Source organism: Aplidium turbinatum, chromosome 1, assembly GCF_918807975.1.
Source record: "Aplidium turbinatum chromosome 1, kaAplTurb1.1, whole genome shotgun sequence".
Classification (NCBI taxonomy): domain Eukaryota; kingdom Metazoa; phylum Chordata; class Ascidiacea; order Aplousobranchia; family Polyclinidae; genus Aplidium; species Aplidium turbinatum.
Window position 1 is genome coordinate 20,939,606 of NC_137472.1, and position 17,188 is coordinate 20,956,793.

Consider the following 17,188-nt stretch of genomic DNA (forward strand, 5'->3'; position numbering starts at 1 on the left):
AAAGTCTAGGGGCCCAGATTGCAATCAAACTTTTATAGGATTATCAATTTTCCCAAATTTCAATTTTGACATTAAATTGAGTGATTTATGTTTAAAAAAAATTTGAGTGATTTTTATGTTCATTGTTCATGTGATACCAGCTAATTTTTGTAAATTATTGCAAATTATAGTTTTTATGCTGTGAACAGCAGCTTAGATTTCACTTAGAACCAGCGTGTCAATTTAGGGGTAATTTTACATACTTCGTGCAATGGAATTTCTGAAATTTTTGCAGAATTTTGGCAAACTTTCTAAGTTTAGGCAAAATTTGTGAAGCATACTTTGCAAAAACTTTCAAAAATGGTGTCTTTGGATTGCAAATTCTTTGAATGAATACTCTGTTCAGAACAAACCATAACTGACACTAGAAAATCAGTGTTTTTTACTTTTAATGCCATTTACCACAGCGCTGTGTAGGCTTTAACCATAATTTAATTTAATATAAGCACTCCTTTGTTGCTTTTGAGTTAAAATTTAGATATTACGAAGTGACATTCTAACATTTGTGTTTCAGTACTCTATGATACATATATAATTGCATATCATTTCACCACAGGTTTTTACCTTAAAAAGAATTACTTCACCCACATGGTGCCTACATGCAGCCTAAAGTAAGGGGCGACCTATATCTTCTTGAAGTTGTATACAAGCACCAGTTTTAATGCCCTGTATTACAGCTTGTTGTGTCAAAAACAAGAGATGTAACAAAATCTTTGCAATGCTAATCTTCAAGCAACTGCATAGTGACTTTGGACACAAGTGCTCCAGCTGTTTCTGTTGAATGGGTTGAAATAATTACTGGAACACCCAACAATTTAATGCCACCGATGCCAGATATCAAAACTAGGAGCCTTTCATCTTGCTTTTACTTGCTGGTTAAAGTCTCCAGAAGTATTCCATCCCAATGTAAAGCACCAACAGCAGGTGGTGACCACGCGCCACGCGGAGAGAATTTTTTCTGAAATATGTTGCGCTGTTTCAACTCTGTATCTGGGTGACTGAGATGGATGGAGATTTAGCTTCAAAGCATCTCCAGAACAGCCTTGAACCATAAAATGGAGAGTAAGAGATAAGGCAGTTGGTGTAATGCTGTTTCTGCAGAGACTAATCCTGGAGATTTCATTATGTCATGAGGAAAGAACATGGCTGTTCCTGTTTTTGATCTTCTTTCATGAGAGCGTTTTTCCTCTATCTCACAAATCATTAAAGATGTGCAATGCACATTGTGCATGGCTCGTTGTCCATGTCATCCTCAGCTTCTAAATCAATAGCATTATTTATGCCTAACTCGGGTCTCCTCCTTTGCTACTCATCTATCTTGCTGTTGTCGCCTGGTACTGACCATACTTGCTTCCCGGTTGTCTTGTATAATGCATACTGATAAGGAATAGCATGTCTTCTTCATTGCTATTTTTTTCATTACATTGCGTGGCCAGAAAGGAAAGGTTTTGCTAAGCTTTTTCTGAAATTCCTGTATATATTTTAGTGGTTTGCCTTTGTCTCTCTTAATCTTCATTTGAAATGTTTGCTTGTAAAAAGAAATTATTTTTTCTGACATTTTTTTCTTTGCAACTGTAGAAACGTTAGCTCACAAGTAAAACGTGAAAACTTGTTTAACTTTACTGTAATTACCTGCCTTCCTGATAAAATTGTTTGAATTAATTTGAATATCACTTGCTTGTAGGTTGGTAACTTGCTACGTTTGATAGGCTACCTTGATCTGCTTTTGTGGTAACCGTAGCGAGTAGAACATACCGAGGGTCATGTTGTGCATGAGAAGACATACCGGTAGCCTAGCAAACTTTTTTCGATTAAATAGCCTACCAACTGAATACAAACTACACGTATTGATTCTGGACTGTATTCTGCAATTGATAAATACGATTCTATGAATATTTCACCACATAGCATAATAAATGTCTAAGGTAATTCACCATTCCTAAGTTATCACAATTAAAATGGTTAGGAGCCTTGTCTTGATATAGGAAAAGTGCTCTAGTTCAACCAATAATTTAAGTCTGACTCTGCAACGACTCCTTACATTTAACTTTTTCTGAACCTGGGAACAATGCCTTAGAAATGATCTGCACTTACTAGACTGAAGCTGGAGGTATTTGACTGAGCTAAACAGTGGAAGTCATTTTGAAGGTATTATGACATCACATAGGCATGTTTCCACTTTTAGCGATTCTCAAGGTAAAGCTGACAAGTAGTGACCAGGAAGATTTCAGTCACTCACATTTAATAAAAGTTGTGTGTTGTACTGGTTAACACACAGACTATGTTGTTCTACTGCTTAATACTTGCATTCTCCAGCAAATACATCAAGCATATTTTGCAATAGGTTGTCACATTACTTCTCAAAATAGTGTTTGGCTGTCTGCTTGCAAAACCTTACCTGTTAAAAAATAGTATGGAACATAATAATGGATGACCTTACATACAGAATTTACCATGATAAATGAAGGACTATGTAGCAGTGTAAAACTACCCGATTATGGCAATTAAGTACCCAATTTCTCAATTCAAATCTGGACCCCCTAAACATTTATAGATTGGTCTTAAACTTCATAAATATTGTTTTTGTACCAAGTGTCACCTATAAAAAAAAGTTAGGGTGTTTTGATTCGGGTCGGGGCATCAGCCGCACCCTAATGTACATAGATATATATTTTCACTCACTGTAAGTATATACATTTCATTGCATTAGTGAAGGATAGTTCTCAATTATTAAAATGTTAATATGCATCTCCAAATGGCAAACTACAATGTTGCTCATGTGTTGAATTGATATTTCAGATTTCATCTGATGCTCCTTCTGCCAGCAGATATGAGTTGGTGGAAGACACTCCTGGCGTTTTGCAAAATGTATTTTCAATGGTCAATTCCGCCGGTGCTGGAGACATATATCAAGAAAAACCTTTAGATCGAGAAGCAACGGCACAATACATAATTTATGCAAGAGCAGTTGATGCCAGTGGAAAACCGGTGATTTTCCTTAACAATGCATTTTAGAAATAAGTGTTTTTTCAATTGAGTTCTGGTTCTTCAGGTTTTCGATTGCAAGTGCTACCCTTCTGGCTTCTATATAAACTTGTTTTAATGTTTAAATCAGGTGGAAGATGTTGACGTGGAAATCGAGATTAATGTAAGGGATGAAAATGATAACGCACCAATATTTGTTCAAAGTTCTCTTTTTGGAGACACCCCTGAAGATAAGGCCGTAGGTAGGTGGCGCCACTTATTTTTAAATGTTGCAGCGGTTTTGAAGTATTTTCCAAGCCCATTGACTTGAGAGTTTTATTGGTGTGGTTTACTTGCTTAGATGTGAGGTCATGATGTGTTTGATTTAAGTGCAGCCTTGTTGTTTGCAATGAAATGCAGCAGTCTGTAACATGTGACAAATGGGCTGTGGGGTGCGTACCGCACTGAGTACCACTGCATAATGCATATACCACGATCGCTGCGTACCACTACATGTATTGAACAACAACTGGTCGGTAGGCTTAAAGGAAGTGAATTGTGCTAACTGTATGTGTAATCTCTCAGCAGTAGACCTTATATAATTAATTTCAACTCAAGGTTATTTGATACTAATTGCGCAGGTGGATTGGTAATGCGTCTCATTGCCAAGGATGCTGATGGTGCTGAAAAAGATTATTCTAAAGTTCGCTATTACTATGGTGGCAATGAGTCCCCAGCCGCCTCCAGTCCTCGATTTGCTGTTGCTGAGTCTGGTGAAGTGACAGTCGTTGGGGAACTGGACAGAGAAAGTGCTCCCGAGATCACATTTGTTGTCATCGCGAAAGACGGATTGGATAATCCCAACGGTAGGTTCAGAAGTACAAACAATTTTCACTTCATAATATATATATAAAGGGTCAATGGGTCGATTGGGTCATCAATATAATTAACGTTACATTACAAGAGATCCAATTCAAAAACTGGCAAAGGAGGCGAACGTGGTCTATGGAATCATGTTCACAGTTCTCAAGGATTTGAAGAGCCAATTGAAACACATGAAGTAACAGTTGCTAAATGCTAATACCATTGAGAAACGTCTCTCCAAGTCTCCAGATCCATAATTCTGCTCTCACGCATTGAATAAGAAGGGGCACACTGCCAAACCTTGTGTTCAGCGATGGGAAGAAATTTGATGTCCAGCATCATTTTTACAGTCAGAATGATCGTGTTTGGTCAAGAGATGGTGACGGGGAACTCCGGGTCGTCACTCGGAAACAAGGGGCGACATCAGCATCAGTGATGGTGTGGGCCGCAGTCAACGAATCAGGAAGGAATCTATTGATTTTTGTAGACCAAGGGGTGAAATTGAACCAAGAAAACTACCGAAATGATATTCTTGAGGGTTAATTGTTGCCTTGGCCAAAAAAACACTTCAAAAAACGTAATTGGTCATTCCAACAAGATTCTGTCCCTTCACATGGAGCTAAGAGAACGCAAAACTGGCTTTCAGCTATAGTGTGCCGTTCTTCATTTCCAAGGAAGAATGGCCTCATTCATCCCCAGACCTGAACCTCCTGGACTTTGGTATCTGGTCTTACGTGGAGAACAAGGTTTCGACTAAACACAACCAAAGTTTGGAAGCGCTGAAGGCTAATCTGAAAAAAGTAGCCAAGATACCTCAAAGAATTATTCGTGACTCTTGCAGGTCCTTTTCGAAACGTCTCCGACTTGTTATCGACGCAAATGGCGGACGCATATGATGGCAGCAAGTCTTTTAGGCGCCGGTCAAATAGGCGCGCACACTGTGGCGTCTGGATATTCAGGTGCGGAGCACTGTGGCGCCCGTTCATTTAAGACCTAAACTTTAGGTGCTATTCCTAGTAAAGTCTGCAGATTGTATCAGCTTGGCAGGTAGGGGCGTAGGGCAATGCTTTTCACACAAAATGTTGTATTGAACAGAAAAATATGTCATGGCTTCCGTGAGTGAAGCTGCTTAAACCGGCAATGCTTTTCACACAAAATGTAATATTGAACAGAAAAATATATTGTATTTTAATACGCGTGTTTGGCATTTATTTGTTGTTAGTCCAGGTTTGCGTCGGCGGAAGCTTTATCAATAAATTATTCAAGTTTCGGAACATGACTGAGTTCACTTTTAGTGAGTCAAATAATAACTACATTAAACATCAGTAAAAAATATACTGTAGCCTATATTCAAGCGGGTGGTAGGCTTGAGTAAAGAGTAACTTAGTTTTCTTGTCAAAACCCCGACTAGGTTTAATAACGAGCAAAGTCGCACCATTATGCTTGCAACTTGTAGCCAGGGTTCCTATGCCGTATAGAAATGTATTCATGTAGTAGAGCATTGTCATACGTACTCGCCACACGACCAATCCATGCTGAGTAGAAGTAATTGCGAAAGGTAACAGATTAAATAAGGTTCCATCTGGCTGCAAGGATGCATAGCAAATGTCCTGTGGAGATGTGCTAATATCAAGAGTAATAGAGCGTTGTCTCGCACCTCATCTCCACACGCGCATTTATAAAACAACATATTTTCCTGTTCAATATAACATTTTGTGTGAAAAGCATTGCCCTACCTGCCTAGCTGATACAATCTGCAGACTACTAGGAATAGCACCTAAATGAACGGGCACCACAGTGCTCCGCACCTAAATATCCAGACGCCACAGTGTGTGCAGGCCTGGAAAAAATGGGGAATCCGGGAATGACATTCCCGGGAAATTTGTCGGTTCGCGGGAAATTTTTACCGGAAGAATCACGTTACTAACGTCTTTCGTTCACCGTCAACCGTCATCGTAATTTGCTACCACGTTGCAGTTCCGACACTGATTCGTATCACTGCGTAGTGCGTATTTACGATTTCCGACTTGTACCTCCGAGCTGAACAAGTTCTTAGCAAAATTGCGCAAATATTTTGCAGTAGTCCGCCCGAAAGCGTCGTAAAAAGCACGGGAAGTGTAATTGAAAAAATTCGAATGTTTGCGGAGGTACAAAAACATCCACAAATAAAAAATAAAGACATTAGCAACGAGCTGCTCTTTCACTGGAATGGGCCTCACATAAGCAAGTGTAATAGCATCGTGAAACAAGCTCTTGACCTACATTTCAAAGGAAAACTATGGCATTTTAGTACTAATGGCGTTCGCTCGAAAATGTGCAAAGTGTCTGCTGTGGTAGATAGACCAAACAACAAGAAATCGTCACCATTTTTTATGTCCTGGTAATGTATTTGTAGTAATTTCGCATGGGCAAAACTTGCTTGCGGTTTCTTTGATTTACAAAAACAGCTGTTTTAACGTCGTAAGTTTGATTTTGTTGTCAAATTAATTAATGCGTTTCGTTATTCTTCGTGTAACCGACTGGTTGTTTTGTAGATTACAGAAGTAATTTTCCCAACGTCTTGCAGGCCTCGAAATATCCGGCGGTCATGACCTCCGAAATGACCTCGAATGTCTGCCGAATCCGACTCATTGGTCGGTCATAAATGACCGCCGCAAAATTCCTGACAAAAATAGAGCTAATACAGCAAAAATATATTTTAAATTTGAATTGTTACAATTGTTTGTTTAACCTGAACAAATACGGAGCTGTAACAATAATAGGAGGCTACAGGCAATTGTTTTAAAGATCACATTAGAGTGGCGTGGTTAACGAGCTGATGGCAAAAGTAGCCATTTTTTACATCATTTCAACGCCTTGCAATGTTGCCTTGAAATAAAGTTGTCTGAACTTTTCAGCAGGATATGTATTCTAATTTTAACAATGAGGATTATTTCGTTACATTGATCGTTTGTTAAAAAGAAACGTCACAGAGAAGCAAGTCTCAGCTGGGTTCCGCACGTGCTAAGGCGAATGTGGCGACCTTATTCACGCTGATACTGATAGAAATAGAATTTCTGCACAGAAGGGAGGGTGTTAGACACATTTGTCTGCTGTAGAAAATCTTCTTCTACAAACACGACTACACAATACTGTAGTGTGATTTTGTGCAAAATCTACATGCAAAAAATATGTCCGGTTGAGATATTAAATGTCCGCTGAAAGGGCCAGTCCGGTAGGACATGCTTGACCGCTGGAAAAAAAATACAAATTTCGAGGCCTGTCTTGTGTTCTCACTCAGCGAAACTTGTTGTGAAATTCAGCCGTCTGGCCGTTTTTTTGTGCTATATGCCTATATCGCTTAATAATTAGTTATGCTATTCATGCACATACTATCAACCCGTTCGAGCATGAAGCATATTGTTAACTTGTCAAGTACGTAACAAGCGGCTCGTGATGTCGCATTGTTTCATGACATTCACACGGTGGTCGGTGAGTCAGTGAATCTAATTTGTAAGCATGCGGTGTCTAATTTATTAAGCTATTGTTGTTGGCCAATGTATTCCGATCAAAGCGGGCACATCAGGCACAAACAGTGCGCCATGCCTGCTTACGAATAGGATACCAAGATTCTTTATTGGAAATATGAAGCTACAAATGGCCGTCTATATTTTTTGCTTGAGGCTTTTCGCCGGAAAACTGTAAACGGTGAAATTATGACGTCATTATCGTGATTGCAAGCCGCGGGAAATTTTTTCGCTAAAAAACAGATTCCCGGGAAGCTAAACATTTTTTCCAGCCCTGAGTGTGTGCTCCTATTTGACCGGCGCCTAAAAGACGTGGACCTCATATGATTGAGTAAAACTTGTTTTTCGTAAATATTTAAAATTTGACAATAATATTATATGTTTATTACTCAAAAATTGTCTACCATTTGTTAAATACAGTTTGAAGTTATACATTAATGTTAATTATTGGTGATCCTGTATTGTAATGTTATATACTGCAATAGACATTATTTTCATAGGCGCCGACTCCGGGGGGCGGCGCCCCCCGTGAATTTAGCTCGGGGGGGCTGCCCCCGCAAATTATTTAAAAAAAATCCTAAATCAAATGTTTCTAAGTTCAGATTTGCGTTAGTTTGACCTTCATTGCGGATCGATCTCAATTAAAAGATGTACTTGTTGCAACAAGAACGCTGCTCCTAAGATAACAAAAGAAACAGAAGTACGGTAGCTGATAAACGCCTGCATGGTGCTGTTGAAGCATGGTAACAATGATTGAAAAACGTTTTTCTTGATTTCTTCCGCTTTGTTTTTTCTTGGGAGTGTCAATAACGAGGTGCGGTTTGCTGTTTGCTTAGTTTAGTATCTACGTGTATTCAGAGCTAAAGTTCAAAGTGACCAGCGTATAATTTGAAGTAGCCCACAGGCCTCGAAATTCGTTTTTGTTGACAGCGGACAAACGTGTCCGGTCTGAACAGCTATCTCGGCGGACAAATTAAGTCTCACGGGCACGGCTGACACACCAGTTTTAGCCGTCGATCGTCATGCTTAATCAATTTATCTTGATAATAATTCTTCGCCATTTCAGAACTATAACTACGGTTTTAAAAGGCTTTTTAAAAATTCAGTGAAGTCACTCTGAAAGGCTTTTATCAGACCAACGACTTGCGCTTGAAGAGTCAAAGCGCCGTGTAGCTGGTCAATACGTCACATAACTGATTAACTTCCACCGAACGAGGTCGTGTGGCTTATTGCGTCACAATGCTCTGGGCAGGAGTCAGAAAATTTCTACACTAACGCTACTATTTTCTGCTGTGCAAAGTTTCACAGGCTTTTTTCTTTAAGTTTATTTTTGCGTGTCATGTGAGTGAAAGTGAATTTTCCTTGGGTCTTTTCTTTCTTACTGTAATACCCAAACTTAACAAATTTTGTTGCATCTTGCTGTAATAGCCTACTCGTATAATTTAATTTAGTAACCAACCTTGCCGTATCATTATCACTCGGAGATCAAAGCCAGACATTGTGACGTAAAACTTGAACTAAATTGCGCGTGGTTAGTGTAGACTGTAGAAGTACCTGTACTCCTATCGATTCTTAGCGAAGAATTCACCTTTGTTACGATGATTCAATGTCATCAATTGTTGAAGCAATGTAAAAATCGAAACTTTTCCTCCTTGAATGGAAGCTAAGGGATACAGTAGTCACATTTTCTAGATGCGCGCTAGAATGCGCTGGAAATTATATTATCGCAGCAATTGTTTGTGCTATGCAATGACGATTTGTATCGCTAGTTCCTGTGTTATTTCTCGGCGGACAAATATGACCGATCTAGATGGTACTTCCCGCGGACATCACATGCTGTGACGGCGGACATGTCCGATGTCCGCCGTGAATTTTAAGGCCTGAGCCTACATTATAAAGCTTGGCGATATACAATGGCATATAGACGCAAACAGACATCAATGCTGACAAACAAACATCAGCATTTTGAATGCAAGCAATCAGTCGGCTAGAAAGTTCGCCCCCCGGCGATTTTCAAAACCCGGCGCCTATGATTATTTTCTATGTCCGCGCCTACTTGATTTCATTTTGGTTGCATAGTGAGCTACTTGAACTATAACAAAACAACTTTGCTAACACACTCACTTGGATTGAAAAGCTATTCGCCATGCAACGGAAGCAACAGTGACCATAACCATCACTGACTCCAACGATCATGCCCCTGTGTTTGGCTCATCGAGTTATTCCGAAAAAGTTGGTGAACTTTTGTCACTTCAATCGGTCGTCACTACCGTATCGACTACTGATCAAGATGAGGGAGTTAATGCAGCAGTAAGTTTTTTGTTGTTCAACATAGGAAATTGATTGGTTTAAATTAGAAATGTGAGTCCATTGTGGGAATTTTTACCGCTATGTTTTTAGAAAGCAGGTTGACTAAAAAAGTAAAGCAATGATTCAGTTTAGTATCCTACGAATTTTTGCTTTTACTTGAGAAGTGTGTATTATAAGTAGGTGGAAATGAACCTTCAAATAGTGTCTTGGTATCATCGTTACGTCAACGTTTCATTTGTTATACAAAATACGTATAATTTTATTCATAATCTAATTTTCTTAATTAAGTTATTGGCCGATAGGTTTAGAAGTATCTGGCCACACGATATTGGATGCAATTGATTGGTCAATGCATTTCCCGTTGCTGAAAATGAAATAGTTTACGAGTAGGGTAGCGACAACTCTTTATAAACTAAAATGTAAAACTGATAACTTAAAAGCATGGCCTCTGCCGTTGGATCAAACTTTAAAAGTCTCCAGCATGCGGAACTTCCAGTATGAAGCTGCAGCAAAATTATTTGCGTACAACCAGACTTAGTCATAGTTAAATCACAATGAGCCAGCCCACTATGGACTAAATGTTTACTTGTACAGTAAATTTAAATAATCGCTTTTACTACCGGAGCTGTGGAGTCGGAGTCGTCAAAAGAAGGCCGACTCCGCTTGATACAAAATGATGAACAATAAAAAAAATTTGCAATACTGTACCTTTTTTCAAAATATTGTTTCTTCTTTATATTGCGGTTCAACACTTCTCCAGAAAATAGAAGCCGTTTCAATTTTGATCACAACTTACGAGGAATTAATTCTTACAAAAATTTAAAAAATTTGAAAAATCTGGCAACACTGAAACCGGAGTCAGCCAGTAATAAACCGAGAAATCGGAATCGTACATTTTTGCCCGACTTCACAACCCTAGTTACTACCACTGTATCTCGAATTATATTATTTTATTAATATCTCGTTTTTAGTTTTCTGTTTCACCCTCTTGAAAACAATTTCACGCAGGGTTACTTCAAGATTGTTGGAGGCAATTCTGACGGACGTTTCTCTGTTCGCTCAATGCCCAGCTCCGAATCTGGAGGTGAAAGCAAAGGCGAGATTATACTTGAGCAAGGTCTCGACTATGAAAGTGGAGTCGTGGAGTATGATTTGGATATTGTTGCTTACAATAAAGACTCTGACAACCCAGATGATACAGCTTATCAGGTAAATCACCATCTTGGTCGTACATTTCGTATCCAGTGTAGCTCTTGTTGACTGCTGCAACAACTACAGTAGAGTGTTTGGTATGTATGTTTGAGGTTGGATCTGTTAATTAGTTAGATTTAGATGTCCGCATCGGAATCAGTTGACATGAATCGTTGTGGCGGGTTACATCAAAGACTTTTTAAAGTAGCATTAAATCTTGTTCTTGCTTGGCACTCAATGAAGGAATGGACTCTTGTACCTGGTTGCACCTCTTTAATTTATATCCCTTTTGTTGAGGCAAATATTTTTATCGCTTTGAGTTTGACATCTCATGGGGCTGAACTTACTGATTCCTTGGTTTAGTGTAACTTTGTTACCTGCGCTAATTGAGGTTGTTTCATCGTTGCAGGCATCAACCCGTGTGACTGTGACAGTCACTGACGAAAATGAGCCGCCAGTGTTTAAGGGCGATCCCTACTCTGGTTCCGTCGGCGAAAATATCAAAGAAACAGTAGATAACATTGCGACAGTGGTAACTGAAGATAAAGACTTTGGCGGCGTGCAGATTGTTTCGTAAGTGTCATCCCTGAAAAACGATCACACAGACTGTTGATTTGTTGCTAAATTTGACGTTGCTCTCGACCACTTGTAACGCTTTCAATCTACTAAGCGATGAAATCATGCCAATTACAGCTAAGCTAAAAATTTTCAAGTAAAATTTCAAGTCATATTTTTGAGACCAGTGCATTGATGGGCTTCACTTCCAATAGTACCAAGACAGGCAGCTAGTTTAGATAGTTGTACAATTTATGCGTTCGGTTTTTCGTCGTATCCAGGCTAATGCCCGGTGGATGTGGGTGCCATAGATCATGTTTAGGCATGCCATGAAATTTTTTACGAAGATACAGCGCATTCTTGATAACTGCATTCTTTCGAACATCATATGACTGCTCTTTCACTTCTAGTTTGCTAGTGTTGCCTTTATTTAGTTATGTCGTAGCATCATGCAATGTAGGTTAGAATGGATTCTGTTCACTTTGCTTATGCTTCAATACATTTTCATTTATTGCAGTTAAGTTTCCTCCAAAAAGACGTGAAGAAAACAGTAAATTTTGATTTTCTGCGAAAACTGTTAAGATTCTAAGGATACTATAAAAATACAAAGTAGTTGGATCACTGGTATCGAAGACGACAGCTCAGTTCTGATCAAGACATTAGATGCGATCAAGTTGGTTGTGTACTGTATGTGGTGGTCTTAAAGAACATTTGCTTATCGTTTATGTAGGTATCACATCGAAAACAATGAAAATTGGTTCGCGGTTTCGGACGAAGGGGTGATATCGGCTGTCAATCCAGTCGATCGCGAGCATCCGTCTGTCAATCAGACAACCAGCCAATATACACTTCGAATTCGTGCAACCGACGATTGTAAGTCAATATTCACAGCAGCTTAAGCACTATGTTTTCTTAGCATTAACAATGCAGTGAATGAAGTCTGTTTTTCCTTTTCCAGATTAGAGTTTACTGCATTTCTTTTTTGCATCTAAAATCCTGCTGCAATGTTATGGTTCATCTGATAAGATATATAGCTAGTGCTAGAAACGATTGTCCTGATGAACACCCAAACTTTTCAGTATTCACATCAATGATTGTTTATTGAACATCAATGATTGTTTAGCAGTTATTTATAACTGTCTTTGGTACATGTTCTTTGTTACTTTAAGACTCTGTACCTGCAAGTTCATATGCATCTGTGATTGTAACTATCGGCGACGTGAACGACAACGCTCCACAACCCGGCACCGGTTGGGACGCAGTTATGTGTGAGCATCCCAGCTCAGCGATGAAGAGTAACATCACTATCATCAATGTGGTGGACCCGGACTCGGCGGACAACGGGTCTCCATACGAAATCAAGATAATTGAAGATCCGAACAACCCAACGCCGTTTTTCATAGAAACTTGTAAGTGAACAGTTGCCGCATTTAATCCACTTCGTCTGTGGCGTGGTTGGTCATGGGGAAGCTTTTTTGTTGTAATGATACACATAAAGATGGTGATTTCACTAAATGTAGTCCTAAACGAACACGGATTCATAAAAGTTTGGTTTGTAAAGTCTTTTTAAACTTAAAGTATTCAGTATTCACCCTCCACAATATATCTATACGATACATATTGCATATGTTCACTATATTGCAGTGACGCCTATTACTGGTGCGAAAGTGCAAACATTTCAAAACGATTTTGAAGTTACCGTCGAACCCTATGAGATTCCTATCGAACTGAAGGACTCGCCTGCGAGTGGGCAAATACAACAGACCAGCACTTATACCCTCACAGTGAGGGTGTGCAGGTCAGTTGATCAACTAATGAGTTGGGATACCTACTCACATGAATGGTGCAACGAATTCTGTATTTTCATTTATTTGTGTTGCTTGGAAGGGTTAAGTCGTGCCAACGAATGTGTGGGCTTACACTTTTAATATTGTGGGTAAATGGATGATCCTGATCCTCTCGTGATTGTAGCTATGCAGTATGCACTTTTTTGTTTCGTTTTATCTGCAGATTGTGTAAGTAGTCTATGCAAAGATTGTTTGAAGTGCCAGGATACAAATTTTGTGTTTGTGCCGACATCGTGCTACTAAAGAAAGACAACATTTTATTCGCTAAACGGTTTTGAGGAAAAAGCGTTAGTTGACCCGAACAGATGCCATCGCGTATGCATGGATTGCCGTTCGTTGTGGATCCGATTTGTGCGACCTTGCTCGTGGTCACAACCGAGCACCTTCCGGCTTGTTCTTGTCACTTCGTGAGTCTTGTGTGTCACTTCGTGAACCACCTCATGCCGGTCATCCAACGATGCATGACCACGATTCTTTTGGTGTGTAGTTGCCAAACCGTGGAAGGCAGCCAGAAACAGAGGTTCACATGCGACGACAGTCCCGGCGCTATTGTTACACCTGGAGGTGTAAATGTGCTCATCATTGTCCTCATTATAGCGGTCATTCTGATATTGCTCAGTAAGTGCCGCTGCTCGGATTGCCTCGAACCAGGGCATGTATTGAGTTGGTTGCTATGGCGATAATAATCACTGACACGCATGACTAGGCAGCACTTGATATGTTACTTTGTTCATCACCTTAACAACTTTCAAGCAATGTGATATCACAAATGCTCAATGTTCAACAAGGCACTGTTGAATGGAAATAACATTTGTAACAAAGCACTTGGTATTCTAATGCAATGCCGTGATCATTAACCGTATGTTACGTTTCTAGCTGTAACAAAGATTTCGTTCCTGATTGCAACACTTTTGTGCCGGTAGCTGCTGGTTTCCCTGTTGGCGTTCTTATCGCAATAATAGCTGCTATACTTCTACTTCTCAGTAAGTGCATGTCTTAACTGGTGTCCGATCTTAACTTAAAAATCTTTGTAGTCCGGTTGCCAAATCCAATTTTTTGGCTGAACCTGGAAATTTTATGTAAAGTTTTTTTTTTTTATTGATTTTGGTAGCCTAGAGTCTACTCTTTCAGAATCTGCCGGGTGCACTCCGCGCATCCTTGAGCGTTTTGAGAAATTCAAGATGGCGTCCAAAGTGGCTGCCGTTTCAGATAACTCCCTATAACTCAGTTAGTATTTGACCTAGGATGATAATTTTGGTGTCTAACCATATGTTTTGAGGGGCAAGGAATACATTGAAACTATTTATTTGACTGGTTGGGGATTGCATCAGGTAGAAATGCAATAATGCCGCCAATAGGGCTGCCATATTAAAAAATTCAAACAAAAACAAACAAATTCACTTGTATTTGGTCTAGAATGATAATTTTGGTGTCTATCCGTATGTTTCGTTGACAAGGAATCCATTTAAGGGCTTAAAACATTTGCATATAAATTATATCACAGCAAAATCCAAAATGGCTGCTGATATATTTGCCTGATATATACTTACTGTAAATTTCTTAATCTCGAACTCCCACTATGCTACGTAATCACTTTGCTTTCTGACTGGTAAGTGCGAACTTGCGTCTCAGCAGGCTTGTAAGAAATATCGTATAATAAGTATAAAGAAATAAGTATAAGAAAAGTAAGTAGAGAAGTAAGAAAGTAAGAAAGTGTTCTTATAACGAGGTATTACGCTTTAAGCGTTCAGCTGTGAAAGCTGCAACAATGGAACGATCCTGTCTTGGCATATCTGATGCATCAGACGGTTTGGTACAAGTAGTTGTCGATACTTTTGATGCTGAAATCTCGTCGCAAAACGGAAAACTTTCCACCCACTCGTTAGCTGGTCTGGTTACACATCCTGAATCACCATCTGATGATGATCGATACCATAGAGAGACAATGCCACGAATTTTAAAGGAGGAGATGTCGGAGGCAATAGAATGTGATGTCACTATACAGAGATACAATGGTTCCAAGAAACCAAAAATGCCCGAGAGTGTTGCTGTTAGAACAGTTCTCTCACTCAAGTTACTTACGCAACAGGCTACTCTAAAACAAAGAGCGGACGAAACTGACTTCGCCTTCTTTCAGGATGTTCAGAAACAGAATTGTCCCGAGTACAATGGCCACAACACAGCTCTTACACGCAATCAAGGCCAAACAGAACAATCTAAGACTAAGACGGCATACCTGCCTTTGGTTGATCCTGTGCCATGCCACCCAGATATAATAATGACAACAATGGTGGAAGCTCAAAAGGTGACACATAATGCTGACCAAAAGTTTGTGTTATTTACCTGTGACTTACAACTATATAAAGTTGCATTACATGTGAAGTGGGCTTACCCAGAAAGGTTTTCAGATGTCATCCCGCGCTTGGGTGGTATGCACTTTTTGATGAGTTTCATAGACTGCATCGGGGCTCTGATTGGCTGTTGGATCTTGAGGCATGCAAACAAATGCTTCCCTATTTCTTTGCCGCTGGTCATGTGCATTATGCAAGGTATAGGATGTGCTACCTAAGGGCAATGGAATCCCTCCCAGAAGAGGTACTAGTCCGGTTCATGAAAGGGGAGCATGTAATGAGGCACCTACGCGGACTATAGAATGGCCTATGGTGTGATATGTTTATAGAAACTACTTTCATGAGATATGGCCATGCCCCAAATGGCATCATAGGAATAACCTTGAAGCCGGACACGCTCAAGATCTGGGCATTGAGTCTTCATACATGTAGTACTGTGGAGGCTGCTCTGGGCGAAATGCTTGGAGATTCTGGAGACCAGGGAAGTGGGCATAAGGAAAAAAAGAAGGCACGGATAAAGAATGACAACAAGGACCGACAAGCCATCAGGACGAAGCTTCAAAAATGTATGGATCCACTTGATCCCGAGAAACATCCAGAGGATCTAGTGAACATTGCAATTGGTCAACATGGAACCCCGGCAGTGAATATGCAGGAGGCTGTGCAGAAAGGATTCAAACAGATGTGCGAATTTGGAGAGAATTTACCTGATGGCTTACATGAAACAATTCACAAGACCATGACTACCATGATGGCTACAAAGAAACATGTGAATGTGGGAGGTAGTAAAGTGTACGACATGAATGTCATCTACTCCAGGGTCATAGGCCAACAGGCTAGTGGGCGTGATGTTGACATAAAAGATGTCCTATCCTACGAAGTGGCCCCAGTACCAACGTCTATGTTTGACTCCACAGAAGAAATGAAAGCTGCAACATCAAAGTCTTCCTTAAAGCGACAGTTTCAGGTTGAGGTATCTGCTCGGACAACAGCAAGTGACACTTCAGTAGTTGTGATTGATGGTTCAGCCCTACTCTGGGTGATTTATTGGCCTGCAGAGGGCACCACTACAGACTACGCAAACAACTTGAAACACGCCATTGCCAAGAGACTAAAAGTTGGGGACGTTCACCTAGTGTTCGATCGGTACTACGATTACAGTACTAAGAGAGTCACCAGAAGTGCTAGGGCCACTGGAGTTAGCCGAGTCCACGAGCTGCAGTTGAACACCAAGTTACCACCTCAAAAGACTGTATTGACGGTGACCGAAAACAAGAAGCAGTTGATAAACCTGATTGTCAAACTTCTGATTGAAGACGAGTCATTCCATGAATACACCCAAACTCACAAGTTGATAGTGATTGTTGAGGACGTTGCCCCACTTGAGATCAGCCATGGTGGTGTAGTGATCAGAAGGACAGACCTTTCAAGTAGTCATGAGGAAGCGGACAATATCATTGTCCAACAGGTGATGCTGTCTGCTCGAAATAATGAAGAGAGTGATATAACTGTGATATCCGATGACACTGACGTTTTCGTTCTCTTGCTTCATTATTATCAC

At 40.0% G+C, this 17,188-nt stretch overlaps 1 protein-coding gene across 2 annotated transcripts in view; it reads left to right on the plus strand.

Moving 5' to 3' along the window:
• LOC145769454 (cadherin-4-like) overlaps positions 1-17,188 on the plus strand; it is a 51,657-nt gene that overhangs the window by 25,438 nt on the left and 9,031 nt on the right. The window contains exons 4-13 of one of the 2 annotated variants that reach the window (XM_082581099.1): positions 2,839-3,027; positions 3,155-3,266; positions 3,645-3,869; positions 9,511-9,683; positions 10,692-10,892; positions 11,284-11,447; positions 12,160-12,302; positions 12,599-12,838; positions 13,074-13,227; positions 13,764-13,894. In XM_082581099.1, the coding sequence (XP_082437225.1) occupies positions 2,839-3,027; positions 3,155-3,266; positions 3,645-3,869; positions 9,511-9,683; positions 10,692-10,892; positions 11,284-11,447; positions 12,160-12,302; positions 12,599-12,838; positions 13,074-13,227; positions 13,764-13,894 (1,732 nt within the window). Of the gene's footprint in view, positions 1-2,838; positions 3,028-3,154; positions 3,267-3,644; positions 3,870-9,510; positions 9,684-10,691; positions 10,893-11,283; positions 11,448-12,159; positions 12,303-12,598; positions 12,839-13,073; positions 13,228-13,763; positions 13,895-14,152; positions 14,260-17,188 lie in introns of both variants that reach the window. The other variant, XM_082581107.1, reaches the window with a different exon arrangement.